At 37.1% G+C, this 18,995-nt stretch overlaps 1 protein-coding gene and 1 non-coding gene across 2 annotated transcripts in view; both read left to right on the forward strand.

Annotated features, from left to right (window-relative positions):
• PIAS2 (protein inhibitor of activated STAT 2) overlaps window positions 1-18,995 on the forward strand; it is an 81,170-nt gene that overhangs the window by 54,578 nt on the left and 7,597 nt on the right. The window contains 4 exon segments of the mRNA XM_044005597.1: window positions 3,022-3,155; window positions 4,678-4,849; window positions 17,411-17,520; window positions 17,523-17,546. Of these exon segments, the coding sequence (XP_043861532.1) occupies window positions 3,022-3,155; window positions 4,678-4,849; window positions 17,411-17,520; window positions 17,523-17,546 (440 nt within the window).
• Window positions 2,581-2,687, forward strand: LOC122737624. Its single transcript, XR_006354441.1, has one exon. It is a non-coding gene; the product is annotated as a U6 spliceosomal RNA (small nuclear RNA).

Consider the following 18,995-nt stretch of genomic DNA (forward strand, 5'->3'; position numbering starts at 1 on the left):
GTTATTTTTCGCTGCTGGTTAAATGCATATGGTTAAATGCTTTCTTTTAAAAAGAAAAGAAAAAGGTCTTAATAGCCAAACCTTGGATTTTTATAGCCATCAAATTTTTGTGTTGCTCTTCTTCTACTCACCTGTTCTCAGGTGTAATTAATAATTAACAGTTGTTGGGAGCAGCTAGGTGGCACAGTAGGTGAAGCACTGGCCCTGGATTCAGGAGGACCTGAGTTCAAATGTTGCCTCAGACACTTGACACTTACTAGCTGTGTGACCCTGGGCAAATCCCTTAACCCTCATTGCTCTGCCCCCCCCCCCCCCCAAAAAAAATAACAGTTGTCTGCCTATTACATAAATTTCTGAAACGCAAGTAGCAGTCTTAACTAGGGGATGTTACCAAGAAACTTTGACCAAAAAAAGAAATCCAAACTCATTGGCTTCTTAATATCCCTCTTATTCCAATAATTGGTAATTTCCCCAGAGTCAAGGAGATTCAAGCCTAAAAAATCAGTAATTAGCTGATCTCTATAGACACATATAGATTGTTGATAGATTTTGGTACAAGGTAGAATCATCCTTTCTCTTTGGTGATGCCTTCATAAACACGCAGGCAAGAAACATTTATTAAGTGCTTATGTGTCAAGCGCTGCCCTAGGTGCTGGGAATACAAATAAAAGCAAAAATGACAGTGTCTGGCTTCATGGAGCTTATATTTTAAAGTAGAACACATTAGTGGTGATGACAGGGAGTATAAGAGGATCCCATAATAAAGATCGTGGCTTAATTGGCGTCACGAATCCTTTTGTCACTTCCGTAGTTTCTTTTATTAATTAGTTTTCTTAATTTTTTGCACAAGCCAGGGCTTTGAATTCCCAATGTAATTAAGCTAATTTTATTCAGTGCTCAGTAATAAAATCCTAAACACTGAACAAACTCCTAATTTATTCTGTCTAAACTATGTAAGATAAAATGAAGTATATTTTTTTCCTCATGGCTCTCAAAAGCTACTGAATATTTATGGCTGCTTCACCCTACTTTCATCCCTTCCCCCCTCCACCACTGGTTTGTGAATGCTTTTTTTTTTTTTTTGAGAGTTTTTTGTTTGTTTGTTTATTTAATCTTGGCCATTTTAAGTTTCTTTACGATAACTCTCAGGAGAGACCAATTTAGATTATCTTTTAAGAATCTAAAGACAAGGGGGCAGCTAGGTGTCACAGTGGATAAAGCACTGGCCCTGGATTCAGGAGTACCTGAGTTCAATCCGGCCTCAAACACTTACTAGCTGTGTGACCCTGGGCAAGTCACTTAACCCCCATTGCCCTGCAAAAAATTAAAAAAAAAAAAAAAGAATCTAAAGACAAGCAAGAGCCGTTGCTAATATTGTAATATTCCTGTTTATATAACAAGGTCATCTGTCACTTTTTTAGTAGTGATGTTGTAGTGGTGATATATTCAGTACATAGTGTACTATAGTCCTTTCTTTCTATATTTCTCCTAGACAGGTCATGCTTTGTATTTTGTATTTTATATTTGTGTTTAGGCCTACTTTTTCCTGTTTATTCATCAGACATTTCTAAATGCCTGCTATAAGCTAACTAATGTGTTTGGTATTGGGGAGAGACAAAGAAAATTGACTTGGTCTGTGTCTTTATTGAGCTAATTTATAGAGTATGAAGTAGTTTGAAATGTTTTAACCATAGTCTGTACCGGGAATACCATCATAATTGTTAGTACATTGATGCTAATTTTAGAGTTCTACAACTTAGTCTCTTGATTTGTAGTTGGGGGAAAAGGAAATGTTTATTATACAACAGATTTTATATTTTTACTTTATTATGTTGGGTGGATCATTCAAAGCTGTGAGGAACCTTAGTGAGCATCTAGTCTCTCTTCATCTTTTTTTTTTTGCTGGGCAATGGGGCTTAAGTGACTTGCCCAAGGTCACACAGCTAGTAAGTGTCAAGTGTCTGAGGCCGGATTTGAACTCAGGAACTCCTGAGTTCTTAAAGATAAGGGATAAGGAAACCAGGTAGTAAATGACAAGCCAGGAGTCAGACTCATATCCTACGACTTCAGATCCAGTGTTCTTTCCATTGCATCACTCTACCAGTTGTTGCGTTCTTTTGCATTTTGGAGGGAAATATAACTCATGTAGTTTTATTAAATTTGAGGATGCTTATAACATTTATTTTTCATTATATAATTTACACTTTTCATTCTCTGCCATGAAACCAAACACTCTCTTTTTTATTTTAATAAGTATTGTAAGGGTCAAGATTTCAATAATCCTGCATTGTAAAGACTGTTCTTTTGAGAGAGATCATTAAGAAATGATGAATTTTTTTTTTTTACATTAACTATTTCTAAACTAAATTGTCTTGACATTTTGTGATTTTTTTATTGGTAATGTTTATTGGTTAAAATGGGGTTAGACATATATTTCCTTTAATTTGGTTGAGCCCTCTTTCCTTGTTTACTGTACTAACCTTGGTCATATTTTATAAACTGCCACATTGAAAGGTTTGAAAAAAAAGAGTTGCTTTGAGAAAGCCATGTTAGTAAATGAAGGTTAGAAAAGTAACTATTGTGCTTGCTTTGGTAGCATGTACATTAAAATTGAAACAATACAAATAAGGTTAGCATGGCCCCTGAGTAAGGGTGACACACAAATTTATGAAGTGTTCTATATTTTAAAAAGAAAAGTATTAATGTTTTTCCAGTTTTTGTTTGTTGACTTGAGGCAGATAATTTTTTAGGGAATGCTGTTACAAGCCTAGAGATACCACAGTATTCTTTTCTCACTTTTTCCATATATCTGAATAACCTGATTAATCTTTCTTTGCTATTTCATTTAAGAAAACAGGAAGAAAATACTTTGAAAGGAAAGACCCTGGAAAATGCCACTCATTATCATCATAGTTCTAGTCAACAGCATAACTTTTATCACTTTCTTTATTGTCTCACTGGTAAACAAAAATTTGTATTATACTTAAGTTTAGGTTTTTTTCACCCTTTTTTGGCTTAAAGGCTCTTCATGGAAATTCTCAATAAGTGTTCTGATGTGGATGAGATTAAATTCCAAGAAGATGGTTCTTGGTGCCCTATGAGACCGAAGAAAGAAGCACTGAAAGTTTCAAGCCCACAGTGTACAAAAATAGAAAGTAAGTACAGAATACTTAATTTTTTAAAAATCAGGGACTTGTCCTACAGTTTTTTCCCTTTGGTTACCAGATCTCAGTTTGGATTTCCATTTGTAAATCAAAATTATTTTATGCTTAAGTGTGTTAAGGGCTAAAATTCTAGCTATTCTGTCTAAAATGTCTAATGAGTGGTCGCCAATAAATTATAAGCTTTAGCAAGAATTAGACTTTTAAGCATTTATTAAGGAGAATAAGAGTTTGGTAAAGAGAGAGAGAAAGGCCTAGATTCCTATCTATTAAAGGGAGAGCACAAAAGCATGAGACCGAGCGCCAGTCTCTTCTTTCCTCCTCCCACTAGCCTGTGTCACTTCCTGACGCCAAAGAAAAGACTCCTGGTCTTGCCCTCAAAGACCTTCGCTTCATGGGTGGAACTCTTCTACAGTAAGTCTCCAGCAGGTGGCGTCATTCCAATCGTTACAAGTGTGTATCCCAAGCTGTGAATACATTTTTGCATTTGCTTCACATTTAAAGAAACAATACAGACACATAGGATGAGGGCTTTAGACCTGGCATGGATCTTAAGGGCTACCTATTCCATTCCCCTCATATTCATCTCCATTCCTTTTGCTTGTTATAGAGTGAAAAAAGAAAATAAAGGAGACCGTACAAATGTCTTTATTTTACTCCAGAATTTCAAGGGAAATAATCCAATTCAACTTGAAGGTTAGATGTAAGGACCAGTGTGTCTTCTGACTTTTTAAAAAAATTTATAAGTAAAGAATAATTTAGAGTTTTTATTGATAGTGGTATTGACAAAGAATTTACCTTGTTTGTTTTTAAGTAGTCCCCATTATGACTAAATTCAGTTATGACTCTCGATGTCCTAAATTATGCTGTATTTCTGCTCTTTGAACTAATTGAGAAAAAGAAAGGATATCTTAGATGAACTGAAATCTTCCATTATTCTCATTATTTCAGCTTAGTTAATAAATTTGGGTCCCACATCTAGTAAGTACCAAAATTGATTAATTTTAATTCTCTTCCTTCCCATTTTTCCGACCTAAATTTTGATGGAGATAATATTCAGTAGAATAATGTTCATTACCCTGCTTGTAAGGAATCACATTGCGTAAAATAGAAAGGAAAAAATAAGGGAATTAATACCACTATAATTAGTCCTTATTAATGGATAACAGCCAAACCCAGTCATATTACTATAATAATCACAGCTTTTAAAAATGTATAAAATAATTTTGGTAGTTGAGATTCCTTGATTTTTATGTTTGAGACAAAATAGTTTATTTTTTTATATGAAGGTGTGTTTTTCTCAACATTCATGGAACTTTCCTCATCTACCTATTCATTTAGTACTTTTGGGCTAATGCTCATTTACCAACAGATAAATATGATTCACATGATAATTAAATTTGTGATTATGGATGAGTTGGCACTGTTCTCATACTGAGCTAAGCAGCCTGTCTTTTGGGACTAGGGCCTTTTTTCCCTTTTAAAACCTTGATTTCTTTTCCTCTTTTCTGTCTAGGTTCAAGTGTCCTCAGTAAACCCTGTTCTGTGACCATAGCCAGTGAAACAAGCAAGAAAAAAGTAGATGTTATTGACTTAACAGTAGAGAGCTCTTCTGATGATGAAGAAGAGCCTCCTGCTAAGAGGAAATGCATATTTATGGCAGAGACACCAAGCAGTCCAACCAAAGGGTTTGTTCATTTAAACTTTATTACTTTTCTTTAACTCTTCAAAGTGAGCTTGACACTTGTAAGCACCACTATGGACTACAGTTCATAATTTGATGTTTGGTGTCATTTGTTTCCTGAAGGATATTTTAATGTGCCTTTGTCTAGGTGCAGTGTGTTCAAAGCAGTTTTGCTGCACATGCTGCGAAGTTATTCTTGAGGAAGAAGATGTTGTGACCCACTAAGAACCTCATGTCAAGGGAAGTGGGATTGGGGGGGGCTTTTTATTACAGAGTGTGTGATAAATTGCTTCTTTCCTTTAGTGAATTTGACAGCTCAAAAAACATTTTTTCTTTTTAAAATGGCTACTTTCTCCCAGGGAAAAATAAGGAAAGCTACTTGATCAAGAGTGCTACATGCTGTTTTCCACCATTTCCAATCATAACCCTTCCATACTCTAGTAGAAAGTCTTGATTAGTTGCTGTGCCCAAAAATATATATTACCTATTAGATAACCCATCTATTGATGACCTTTTGTAAACTTGGCAAGTTTGGTCCTTGGATGATTGACTGATAGACACTTAATCTGCTTCTGGTTCTGTACTCAAAAAGCTTTTCTGGCTTGCTCCTTGAGAGCTTATGCTGGGGCAGCTAGATGGCGCAGTGGATAGAGCACTGGCCCTGGAGTCAGGAGTACCTGAGTTCAAATCCGGCCTCAGACACTTAACACTTACTAGCTGTGTGACCCTGGGCAAGTCACTTAACCCCAATTGCCTCACTAAAAAAACCAAACAAAAAAAAACAAAAGGAGAGCTTATGCTGATATATCTTTTGAAAATTTTTAGGAATTCTACCAGGAGTCATCAAAATAAGAGATGGGGCAGCTTGGTAGCGCAGTGGATAAAGCACTGGCCCTGGATTTAGGAGGACCTGAGTTCAAATCCAGCCTCAGACACTTGACACTCACTAGCTGTGTGATCCTGAGCAAGTCACTTAACCCTCATTGCCCCGCCAAAAAATAAAAAAAAGAGAAGGGTATTTAAGAATATAGATAACATCAATTTCCTTTTCTGCATATCTGATACAAACCATTCCTCACCTACTGTAAAGTAAGAGCTATCTAGATAACAATATTCACCAGTAGATTCTTTTTGGAGACTCTGAACTTGGGATACTGAAGGGAGTCCCAGAATTCTTTACACCAGCTAAGAAAACAGACTTGAAAAACTTAGTCTGTGTTGGTGTCTTAGTGTTTTAGTTTCTTGGAATCATTTCTGCATTTTACTTTTTAATCAGTTGTGGAAACCAGAATATTTTAAACTGCCTTCTATGCCACTAAAAATCTTGTCAGTTTGAATATTAGAATCTTTATCACACGAGTAGGACAAACATTTGATTTTATACATTTGTTTAGCATAAGACTTGATGAGTTAAAAAAAAAAGAGACTTTTTAAAGATCCTGAGTGAATGTTGCCTTTTTGAAAAAGACAATTGACACTTCATGAATTTTTGAGCAAAAATTGAAAGAGAATATATTAATTGAATGTTTTCTAATGGGTCTTGCCATGATCTTTCCTATTTAATTTTTGTTTTGTTGCGTTTTATATAAAAAGGGCAATATAATGATTTCACTTTGGGGGATAAATGGAGAGATAAGGAAGAGAGGAATTAAGAAATTATTGTTTTGAGTTGAAAATACATTAAAGAGCTTTTTTTTCAAAGCACTTTGTCCCTTGCATAGAATACAAATGGATGGAATCTCTGATAATAGGTAGGATCACCAAATACTTAAGCATGTCATGTTGGGAGAAAGATAGCTTGTTCTATATCAAGGAAAAATCGTGTCTGACTTACCTGTTATTAGACCTCTATAAGGAAGTATGTAATCATAAGTAAGAACCATTGAATGCAATATATTTAGACCCTTTAAAAGTCTTTGACAAGTTTTCTTGCCAAAGGCAACAAAAAAAGTTGACTAATCATGGAATTGTAGTGATTATTGTGGGGTGGCTTAATGGCAGAATAAAATACACAGGAAAGATATTTCTAGGTGGAATAAAGTAAGTGAAGATAGTTAGGAAGAGAAAGTAACCATGACACCTCTGCAATTTGTAGTTAGTGTCAATAGTTTTACCTATTTTGGCATTTTGTTATCTTTTGGAGAGAATGGCATATACTTTGGGGGGGGGCGGCGGCAAGGCAATGAGAATTAAGTGACTTGCCCAGGGTCACACAGCTAGTATGTGTCTGTCAGGTGTTTGAGGCTGGATTTGAACTCAGGTCTTCCTGAATCCAAGGCCAGTGCCACCTAGCTGCCCCAACATATACATTTTAATACGAGCAAAGTAATTCAGTTAAAGAAAAATATTTGAAACCACATATACCGAATGAAGAGCTCTAGGCTTTGATTATGATTCAGGAAAGGAACTTAGACATCTTTGTCAATTTCTGGGTTTTTTTTGACTATTTCAACCTGATAGGCTGCTATGGCCACAAAGGCCAGTGAAGTGCCAGGTATTGTCAGAATTCCTGGAACCTTGTTCCAGAGCCATGGTGTTGTGCAACTATTTCTAGAATAATGAATGTAAAAGCTCACATTTATTTGAGGTTTACAAAGAACTTTGTGTATAACATACCTGTGCAGTAGGTAATTCTCTGGTCACTGCTTTCAGGGAAGACAATTGAGCTATAGGAGACCAGAGGACAAGTAAAATGAAGAAAAGAGAGGTGGGGGCTGTCATATGAGCAGACTCTAAAGATAGGCCTCCTCAGCCTTGAGCATAGCAGCTTTCAATAAGGACTCAGGTGAATGAATAAACAAAAGCTAAAATATTGTAATGATTCATTGGGTAGGTGAACACAGATCTGTCAAATCCCAATAAATTAGAAATGGTGAGTATCCCCATAACAATTCAAAGAGGGAATTTTGGGACAAATAAGATACTGCTTTTTATGCATCTGATAGTAAAGTAGGATTTATTTTCTTGAGAAGGTAGCAAGTAAGGTTGAAAATATTAATAGCTAAGCCTTTATAAAATGGATAAATGCATTGTGCCTATTAAATACATTGAAATGTTTTTGTTTTAATCTTTATGGTTGACATAGAATCTCACAGTTGTCTTCTGATGGCTTTTAGTTTAATCCTTTCCCTCCATGTCTCCTTTAGGTTTCCTTGACAGCTTTGTTGGCCACATCACAGTTCACTCAGTGAGCTTACAATCTGTTTCAAACCCCTAGGTCTTTTTCACATGCACATGAACTATCTTACAGCCACATTTCCCACATCCTGCATTTTGTCAGTTAATTTTCTTGAACCCAGAATCATAGAGTTAGTTTAAGAAGGAACCATAGAAGTGATTTAGTCCAACTTCTTAATTTTATGGATGTGGAAACATTTATACTTTGGTGACATGTAAACTAAATGTGTGGTGGCTATCTCTGTCCCAGTGTAGGGAAAACTAAATAGGGTTTTACTTATAAATTAGAAGCTTTACTACCAGTTTTGGGTATTTAGCCTTTATTAAAGTATATTAGATGTTAGTAAAGAGAGAACACGTGCTCTGAAAGATAGGAAAGCCTAGCTACAATTCAAGGGGGGAGAGAGAAGAGAAAAAGCTGCCCTCACCTACGAGTCTCAGGCCAATAAGAGGAACTCCTGTGCTTGGGAGAGCACCAACTCCCTGTGGTCCAGAAGAAGGTGCGTCCCTAACCCAATGCTCCAAGCTAATTTTTGGCTGGTAGCATTCAAGTCCATTGATTGACAAGATTTGAAGGTAGTCCATGAAGTAGAACATGCTGAGGTCATAGTTCAGGTCCTCTGGGAGGGGGACAAGGCTTAGTGAGGTAAATTCCTGACACGTGGCTGCCTTAAAAAAAGTCAGACAGGCTTTTTCAGCAAGGGGCCCCCTGTTAATAATTTCTCACACTCCCCCCTGTGTTTCATTAAGAAAATAGTTTTCCTTAAATGAAGCAATAACATTACAGATGTTACCTTACTTATGACTAACAATGTAAAGGGAATGAAAAGAAAAGAAATTGAAGGACGCATTGACAAAAACTAAAGGGGGAAGTCCCTTTTAGTAGGTGGACATTACAAACAAACTAAAGGGTCAACTCCCTTTAGGAGGTGAATATTATAAATAGGTATGCAGTGGAAAATGGAAACAGGAAACTGTCCATTTAAGTCTTTGGAAGTCTTTTCTCAGGTGATTCTTTGAATGTCGTCTGGGTATAGTTGTAGAGTTAAAGTCTTTCAGGTGTGGATTCTGATGATCAGCTAGCAAGTCTCAGCTGGAGAGTTTTGGGTGTGGGTGTATAGAAGTCTTCTCAGGTGTTTCAGATACTGATGATCAGCTGAAAAGTTTCCTATTAGATTGATATTAATACAAGTTTATATAGCTTTGCCAGTAGCCAAATCAAACCATGAGAGTTCTCAAAATATATGTCGAAGGAAATTCAGAATCTTTAGAGATATAATAAAAACAAAAATTGAAACTTTTTTTTGTTTGTTTTTTTAACTTAATATTACCCTGTTGAGAATAAATTGAGAAGATGTAACTTCTAACAAAAGTGGATGTCTCCTTATGTTACTTGCAAGAGAGTACACAAGTTATGCTGGTATACCCTTCTTTAATGCAGGGCTAAGACAATTGTGATATTAATTAAGAAAATAATTTTTTACTTTTGTTTCATCACTTTTCGCATCATCTGCTAATTATCCTCATGCCATTATGAGAAATTAAAGAATCTAATATAACTGGCAGATGTCAAGGCCAAATTCAACATAGTGTTTATCATGACAATCTGAGATAATTATGGGGTTACATAACAGAACAGAGAGGAAGAGAAATGAGCATTACCAAACTTTGTGACTCTGCAGGCAGCCAGTGCAGTATGTTGAGGGGAAATGAGTCAGGCTTAATTAGATGCATAGGATGTCCATGGCATCAGGCATATAGGAGGGGGGAATCAAAGTCAGGCGAAGAATGAGATGGCATGCTGGACCATCTGGTGGTGTGTGTGTGTGTGTGTGTTTGTGAGTGAGAGATTAAACCAAGAGAAATCAACCTCAGCTCTTGTCAATGGCCATTCTCTCAGCCTTTCCAAGGCAGTACAGTGCCTGGACTTCGTGCGTGTCTCCCCTTCTGTGACAGTTCAGTGCTTGCTCTTACATGTATTCCTCTCATGGATGGCTGGCATCTTGGCTACTCAGATCTGATAACTCAGAATAAAGGCAATTAATGTCTCAAATCCTAAATTCCCATAATCCTCGGCTCATATGGATTTAACAACTGAGGATGATAGCAAAATATGTGAATTTGCTTTGACTCAGGATATAATATACAATATGCAATAATTCCAAATAACAACTTTTTAAAGCTAAGTATACAATTACCTTTGTGAAAAATCAGAACATATTTTAATACAAGTTAAAACACAATCTTAAAAAAATGAAAATCTCTATGAAAATAAACCCATACTATTAATTTCAAAATGTAGATGCAATAGCATAAAAAAGAAACCCTTATGGAACATTTGAACTGACATTATTACATCATTTCCATGAATGCATTATTCGTCAAGTGTTGGTACTGGTTTTACGTGGAAGCAATGGACCCAAGAGTCCTCCTTCTCTCCCATTTTGATGGCAGTCGGAGTTGTTAGCAATACTTGGAGAGGACCTTCCCAAGCTGGCTGGGTCCCACTAATCCACTGAAAAGTTTTGATATATACACTGTCTCCTGGTCTCAAATCATGTAAGAAGCCTGTACTGCTGCTCTTGCCTCGTGGAGTTCACGTAGCCTAGCTTGTAATTCCTGTATATAGGAAGCAATACAAGTATCTCCCCCCACTAATGATGTATATACAGGGGGAAAAGGTTTTACTTGGATGGGGGGGGTGTCCAAAAAGCATCTCAAAAGGTGATATAGGTTGTTCTCCTCTTGGCCTGCTGCACAGAGAGTTGGGCCATTTGGCGTTCTAGCCTGACAAACAGTCTCAGATTCAAACTCAGGCTTGGATCCCCCTTCTCTTGTATCCCCTTGTGTCAGTTCCTTGCTTGCTTTGCTCCAGACTTTCCAATAAAGTAACTGTTTAGGTGGCCAGTGGCATAGCATTGTTTGCAAATGCCTCAATGTTTGGGGATCCAGTGACCCATATTCTGTCCATTCTTCCTCTTATATGCTATGCCACATAAAACACAGTTCTGCTGGTCATACATGATTGCACTGTAAATTTTCCCTAATCCCAATCCATGAGTAGCTTTCCTGATGGAGGGTCCTGGGGAATTTCATGTGTTATGCTATTTCTAATTCCATTCTTGTAATTCAAAAATTTAAGATTTAAATAACTTAATAACACGAAAAAAGCAAAAATAAAATAGTAATAAAATATCACATTCAAAAGGACCAAGTATTAGCATGATCTTTATCTCTGTTTGTCTGATTAACCAGACTAAAGTTAGAAAAAAGGGTCTTAGGATGCTGAATAAACCCATTGGAAATTTAAAGGGAAAAAATCGGGTATTTAGGATGTACTTTGAAATTTAAAGGGACAGGCATATAAAATCAGTGAAAATAGGTAGAAACCTACAAACATAAAATTTCTTACCCAACTTCTTTTACAGGGAAGATCAGAAGATTGAGCCGTTCAGTTACCCACTTGGTGGTTGCCAACTGTGATGAATAAAACAGTAAATGTGTGGTGGTCTATCTTTGTCCCAAGTGTAGGGAAAACTAGCTAAGGTTTGGGCATTAAGCATTTATTAAAGTATATAAAGAGAGAACACGTGCCTATTAAAGGTAGGAAAGCCTAGTTAGGATCTAGAGACTTAGTGAGGTAAACTTCCTGACACTGGCTGACTTAAAAAGGTCAGCCAGGTTCTTAGCATGGGAGCCACCTGTAATAATTTTCTCACAATTCATTGCTCTAGACTGCCGGGTTTTTTGTTTTTGTTTCTAGCTCTATCATCCATCATGTTACTAAAGTTTGATATGATTTTCATCCAGGTCATTAATAAAAATGATGACCTTCCCAGAGCCAAAGGCAGTCTTTAAGACACCCTCTTTCTAGAAGCCTCTTTCCAGGTTCAGTTCTGTTTCAAGCACCTAGTATATGCATAGTACTGTGGTAGGCTTTAGAGAACAGACCTGCGGCCGGCGCCAAACCCCCCCCCCACCCCCCCCAATGGTCCCTGTCTTCAAGAATCTTACATTCTACAGTATTCATATCAATCCATTATAAAGCCCATTTCTCTCCATCATTTCTATGAAGAGAAATTATTATTGGGGGGGGGGCGGCAATGAGGATTAAGTGACTTGCCCAGGGTTACACAGCTAGTAAATGTCAAGTGTCTGAGGTCAGATTTGAACTCAGGTCCTCCTGATCCAGGGCTGGTGCTTCATCCACTGCAGCACTAGCTGTCCCCTAGAAATGATGTCTTATTGAATCCAGCTAATGCACTGACTATACAATTTCCCTGATATCTATACTATTTCCAAGTGTAGTAATCCTGTCCAAAAAAAAGAAATGGAATTGGTTGGAATTGTTCTTGATAAACCCATTCTGATCTGTGGTGACCCTTTTTTAAATGGTTATAGACTATACTTGTCATATGTCAAATTTCATCAGGTTTCTTGATGAGCTTACCTTTGTGCCCATCTTGAAAGTCACGATGGTTTATCGACCTCCCTGAAGAAAGTTAAAGACAGGCTAGACATATTATATTGAATTACCTTGGTTATATTACCTCTTTTGTTCTGGCTTTGGACCTGATATTGTTTTTTATAGTTTTTATTTGTGTTGGAATTTAACAGGGAAGCTATAGGGTTGAAAATCATTTTAAAAATCAACCAGAGCATCATTAGCAACACATGTTGCATGGAGGAGTAGATTTGCTGAAAAGTAAAGCTCTCTTTTCTTAAGTAGGTAAAGATGCCTGATTTGGGGAAAGCCATTCCTGAACTTCAAAGTTATGAGGAAATTATAACACAGTATGTCAGGGGCCAAAATAAGTCCCCACTTCCCACCCTTGGTTTTAACTTAAGTTCTGAAGTAGCACTGATAAAGGTAATGAGATTGAACAAAGTTGAGTTGCGTTGAAAGGATAAAGTGAACATATCTGAACAGTCGTTTCAGTTGGGGACAGTGTATTGAGGGAAAGGGGTGGAAAGAGCCAGGAATGCAGAAATTAAATGAATGAGAGAGACACAGCTTAGGTGCCCCCCCCCCAAAAAAAAAAAACAAAACAAAAAACAAAACAAACCCAAGACTAAATTCTGAATAAGACAGAACTATGGCCTCAGTCGAGAGTTCCTCTCCCTTTATCCTCTCTCAGCTTGAGTTTTGGAGTCATCCCTCCCCAGGTCTTTCTTCCTCTTCCCCTCTTTCTCCCCACCTCTCTGCCCCCTCTATTTTTTTCTTTGTAGGGCCTCCATGAAAAGTCCCTAAACAGGCATCTTTATTGTTTATACTCTCTGATCTCATGCAAACTACTGGGCTAGTTTGTATTTCCTAGTACTAGTAATTATCATCAACTTCATGAAGTAAGAGTAATTTTATAAGCATTAAAATTTTTTATTTTTCAGAGACGCTCTCACATCTATTTTAATTTTAAGGCATTATACCAAAGCATGGAAGGAAGCATTTCATTCTGTTTCCTTATTAGCCTGAACAGCTTCCTTGTGGCTTTTCCAAGTACTATTCTCATCTGAATAGATTGTCAGTGACCCAGTACTTTGGGGCATACTAGTATATCAGTTTCCACTCAATAGTTAGAATATGTCTTATCACCTAATGAACAGAAATAGAGCCTAGGCTTTTTCCATGAAAGTACAGCACCCTCTGGTGGAAGTATTTTGGCAGCCTTCTTGGCATTGTGGAGAGAGTCAAGTTGGCAGAAAGGATATAAGGAGTTTCATTTCCCAGATTTATAGAAACCAAGAATCAAAAGGACATTAAGGGCCATGTAGGAATGAGACTTTTATTTACAACATCGATTCTGTGGAAGATGACCAGTGTTGGAGAAGCTCTTGAAGCAACTCAAGCTCTCATTTCACGGCCAATGTAATGCATTAATAGGCCAGTAGCAAACTGCTTTCTGATAGATGGAATGCCATTTAAGTGTGGAAAATTTACATAGGGTAATCTACCACGGACCATCATATACATCACATACTTTCATTGTCCTTGTGGGTGTCCTTGTATATCTTGATAGAGTTCTTGTAAAAATTCTGATCTAAACAAAAATTCTCATCTTATTGTTAGTAGCTTTCCCACCTCATTCTGGCCATAGAATATACTGTACTTTAGAATACTGAAAGGTATACTATCAGAGCTTTAAAAGACTTTAGGGGAATCATCTAGTCCACCCTCTCACTTGATAGATGATTGAAACTGAGGCCCAGAGGTAAAATGATTTGTCCACTGGCACACAGAAAAGTAGTAGCAGAGGATGCCTACAACCTGGGCCTTTTGAATTGCATTCTACTACTCTTCTGTCTGTGTGATGACATTGCTACCTCATCCATCACCATTTGAAAAGGCCAGTATTGAGGAACCGGTCCCAAATTTTTTCAAGTATTAGGGTTATACTCAAGTAACTTGTGCCCCCAGGCTGAGACATGCCTTTTTACCCAAACTAATGCATGCCACATTTAGTAGTGTAGCCAGAAGCTCAAACATTATTTAACTTTGACACATATAATGTGTGTGATATATGTGTCCCAAAAGCACAACATCAAATAAAGGTGCAGGTGTTCACAGTATTCCATAGAGATCATCCAGTTCAGCGTGTTGCCACAGTACTGTCATTTCTACAGTTTACAGAAGAAAGGCCAATGTGAGGGAGGAAGAGTGGTTGTTGCATAAAAAAAGCTAAGATGTTTAGGCTGAGACCTTGATTGAAAGAAAAACTCCTCTAGCTTATGAGGAACGAAGTAAAGGAAGAGAAATTAAGATAAATTATTATACCGCATAATACCCAGAGATTTTTGTTAAAAGTTCTACATAATGGGGGACAGTTAGGTGGCCAGTGGATAAAGCACTGGATTCAGGAGGACCTGAGTTCAAATGTGGCCACAGACACTTGACACTTACTAGCTGTGTGACCCCGGGCAAGTCACTTAACCCCCATTGCCCTGCAAAAAAAATGAAAAAAAGTTCTACATAATGGAGTATCTCATTTGATAGGCTGTTGAGAATTTTTTAAGTAAGTCCAAGTTCTTTAAGCATTAAAATTTATTTAATTTCAGCTTGTTCTCTAATATTGACCTTTAAATGCCTCAAGAAAGAAAAAAATGAGCTTTAACATAAGTATGCTTAGTTAACTCCATCTCCACGTTCTCTCAACCCTATCACTTTTCTACCTTGTTCATTATGACCTCATCATAGTGCATTCTTCTCAGCAGATCATTAAATGGCATCCAAAATCCATGAAATCTCTTCATTCTAAGTAAGCAAGGTTTATATTTGGAAGGTGACCTTTGCTCTCATCCCCTAGAAGGTTTGCCTGTTGCCACTGGTATTTTGGTCTTACCTTAAGAAAATTCTACTGCATACTTTCTACGAATGGTTTGTACAACCAGTGGAATTTGAGTTCCTTGACTGGTTTTTCTTCTATCTTTTTATCCCCAGTGCTACCACAGTGCTGTGCATGTAGGAGGTGCTTAACAGAAGCTAGTTGAAAGAATTCACCTAAGTATTTGTGTGATCTGCAAGCTACTTTTTTCTTTCTTTTTCTTTTTGCAAGGCAGTGGGGGTTAATTGACTTGCCCAGGGTCACACAGCTAGCAAATGTCAATTGTCTGAGGTCAGATTTGAACTCAGGTCCTCCTGAATCCATGGCTAGTGCTTTGTCTACTGTGCCACCTAACTGCCCCAAGCTACTTTTTTCAAAGCGGGTCCTGGCGCTATTTTTGCTGTCACCACTAGAGATGCACTTCATTTCATTTTAAGTGGACTACTACACTGGTTGTAACTATGTTTGCCGAGATGACTTCCTTAGAGTAGTAAAAACTTGCAAAACATTTCTTCTAGGTTCAAAAATAAATTTGAAGTTCATAGTAACATCATAAAATAAATTAAATCAGCTTATGTATCACAATTGTTTTGTAAAGTTCTTTGAACATGAAAAGCACTCTATAAAATCTCTTGATTCTTACCTTCATCATTTAATAATTAAAACTAGTCACAAATCAATGTAGTGCTATGGTAGGAACTCTGGACAAGATACGTTGGGGTCTGGGTTCAGCTTTGCTGCTAACTTAGCTTTGTGACTTTGGTCAAACCATTTTGCTGCTACTCATGACCTCAAATATCCTTTTTTAGAAAATATGGGCTTGGCTAGATCTTTAAGATTCCTTATTCCAGGGTTCACTAAATTTTTTTTTTCTTTTGGTGAGGCAATTGGGTTTAAGTGACTTGCCAAGGTCACACAGGTGGTAGTTAAGTGTCAAGTGTCTGAGACCATATTTGAACTCAGATCCTCCTGACTCCAGGGCCGGTGCTTCTATCCACTGTGCCATCTAGCTGTCCTTAGAACTAACTAATTCTAATAGCAATTGCCTGACAGCATTTTGTAATTCGTTTGATACTTTTGTCTCTAGCAGTGTCAGTTATTGACAATTGATGGTTGCCACTAGTTTTGTGGTCAAAAAATAATTGTGAAGCTTTTGATATTTGAGATGTATTTCTTGCTTGTGAATGTCCAATGATTGTTATGACTTAAATGAGAATGTGTTTTCATTAGATAATACTAGGAAAATAGTTATCAAGAGTTTAAGGAATAAACAGAAAATCTAGTTAAACTATAGTTGTTTGAACTGTGCTTATACTGAAATGACAGTAATGTGATTATTTATTGATGTGTATTTTTAATAGCCAAAAACAGTTTATTTGAAAAGTGCAGATCTCTCAGAAGACTAAATGGCACATGAGGTTCTTGTACCAGGCTTATCAGCCATTGGGCCTCAAACATTAGTCCAACATGGATGTCATGTTTAGCATTCATTGTGTCAAACCATGTGAGTTTGGGTTTCTCAACTCTCTGAAGAAACTCAGATCTCTTTCACTAGGCTAGGATCAGAACTGCTGTTTAAGCAGTTTGGTCAGAATTGAGCAAGTCTTCTTCTGGCTGTGCTATTCAGAGAAGGCCATCACTTCCACATACTCTTTGGAGACGGTCTTGGGTTAATTCAACCTGAACAGTTCCTTCATGTTATTTCTAAATTTCCTTACACACACACACACACACACACACACACACACATACGTAAAAGCATATATCTCTAAAAAGTTGTGTATGTATATGGCCTTTATATGTTTATATTTTTGGATGAAAATATGATGACTCCAGCACTGTACTTTATTTTAATGCCAACTTGCTCTTATGTCACAGCTGCTGTTGAGAAACAAGATCATTCATGTTTATAATGAAGACTTATGAAAGATGAGATTAGAATGCAGTACAATGTTTGTGAGTAGCCACTATATAGTTGTGTTGCACTGACAATGACCATTGGTGCAGCTCTTCTCTCCTAATAACTAACAGCGAGATTGCGTTGTAATTTTTGTGCATGTTTAAAACAGGGTTCTCATGTATCAACATCTGTGCCCGTCAGGGTGCCCAGTGTGAACTGCCGAATGCTGCTATTCCACTTCATTAACAGATTACGCAGTGCCATTCCACCACACACCAATATCAGTATTTCAACAGATTTGCCAGGTATGTATTTTATGAGATTTTCCTCTCTTACTTTAAAGTATATTTTAAAACAAACCTACCCCCCACCCCAGGGCAATGAAGGTTAAGCTAGCAAGTGTCAAGTGTCTGAGGCCAGATTTGAGTAAGGTCCTCCTGAATCCAGGGACAGTGCTTATCCACTGAGTCACCTAGCTGCCCCTCCAACCTACTTTTTTTTTTTTTTTGCAGGGCAATGAGAGTTAAGTGACTTGCCCAGGGTCACACGGCTAGTAAGTGCAAGTGTCTGAGGCTGCATTGAACTCAGGTCCTCCTGAATTCCTGAATACTTTTAAAACAGCTGTATCATGTGTAATTTTAAATTTTAAACTTTATTCTTCAATGGATCTGTGATCTAGATTTTAAGTAGGACCATTAGCTTTTAGCTATCTGACCCCGGGCCAGTCATTTAATTTTCACCTGTCTCAGTTTCCTCTATTGTAAAATGGGTTTAAAATTGTCACCAATCTCCAGAGTTATTGCAAGGATTATATAAGATAATATTTGGAAAATGTTGGGCACAGTACTGGCACATAGTAAGCACTTAATAAATGTTCTTCCCTTCTTCCCTAAATGATAGTCTGTTAATAATATTACATGAATAAAATTTTCATGTTTATAGATGACATCTCTTAGTCATTTTAACAGGTCATATTCTGATCGTGTTTGAAGGAAGGCAAGTGAAGTAGTGGGAAGAGACTGTACTTAAAGTCAAATGACTTGGGTTCAGTCTCAAGTCTTCCATATATAACTTGTATGACCTTATATAAGTCACTCAATCTCATCCGTAGAGCAGTCAATTATATTTATCTTGCCTAGCTTACAGGGGTGGTCCAAAGATTAAAGTAATAGATGGAAAATGTTATGTTTAGTGTAAGCTACTATCACCGCTGTCTTCCCAGAGCTTTTGGAACAGAAATAACTTCCTGCTTGAGGGTACATTACATACGCAACAGAGAGAGATTTATAAGACACATATCCTCTATCATGAATTTACTGGCTAGCTATATAGGATATGGAACAAGTGTTTGTATTATCAGTAGAATGTGTCAGCATATTTTTTATTCATTATCAAGACTGTACAAGTACTGTTTTATTTCCCCCCCTCCAGCTTTATTCTGTTCATCCTGTTTTCTTAAAAGGGGTAGTATGTACCAGCTGGTTTCACAGTCAAAATGCTTGACATTTAAGTTTGTCTTTTCTGTGAATGTTAACTATAACATTGAGAAATGAAACTGAGGCTGCTTAAATTGTCTGAGTAATAAGATTTCCAGGTGAAATTCATATTTTCAAATGAATGCTGCCCTCCTCAAATTGCTCCCCACTCAAAGCACACACAGAGTTGTCAGATAATATCTTGTTTTTCTTCCAGTTTTGCATAAGTTACTACTACTTATCCTGTCTTTCTTCCTCTTCCAGGATACATTTGATGAG

This window comes from Dromiciops gliroides, chromosome 1 (genome assembly GCF_019393635.1).
Source record: "Dromiciops gliroides isolate mDroGli1 chromosome 1, mDroGli1.pri, whole genome shotgun sequence".
Lineage (NCBI taxonomy): Eukaryota > Metazoa > Chordata > Mammalia > Microbiotheria > Microbiotheriidae > Dromiciops > Dromiciops gliroides.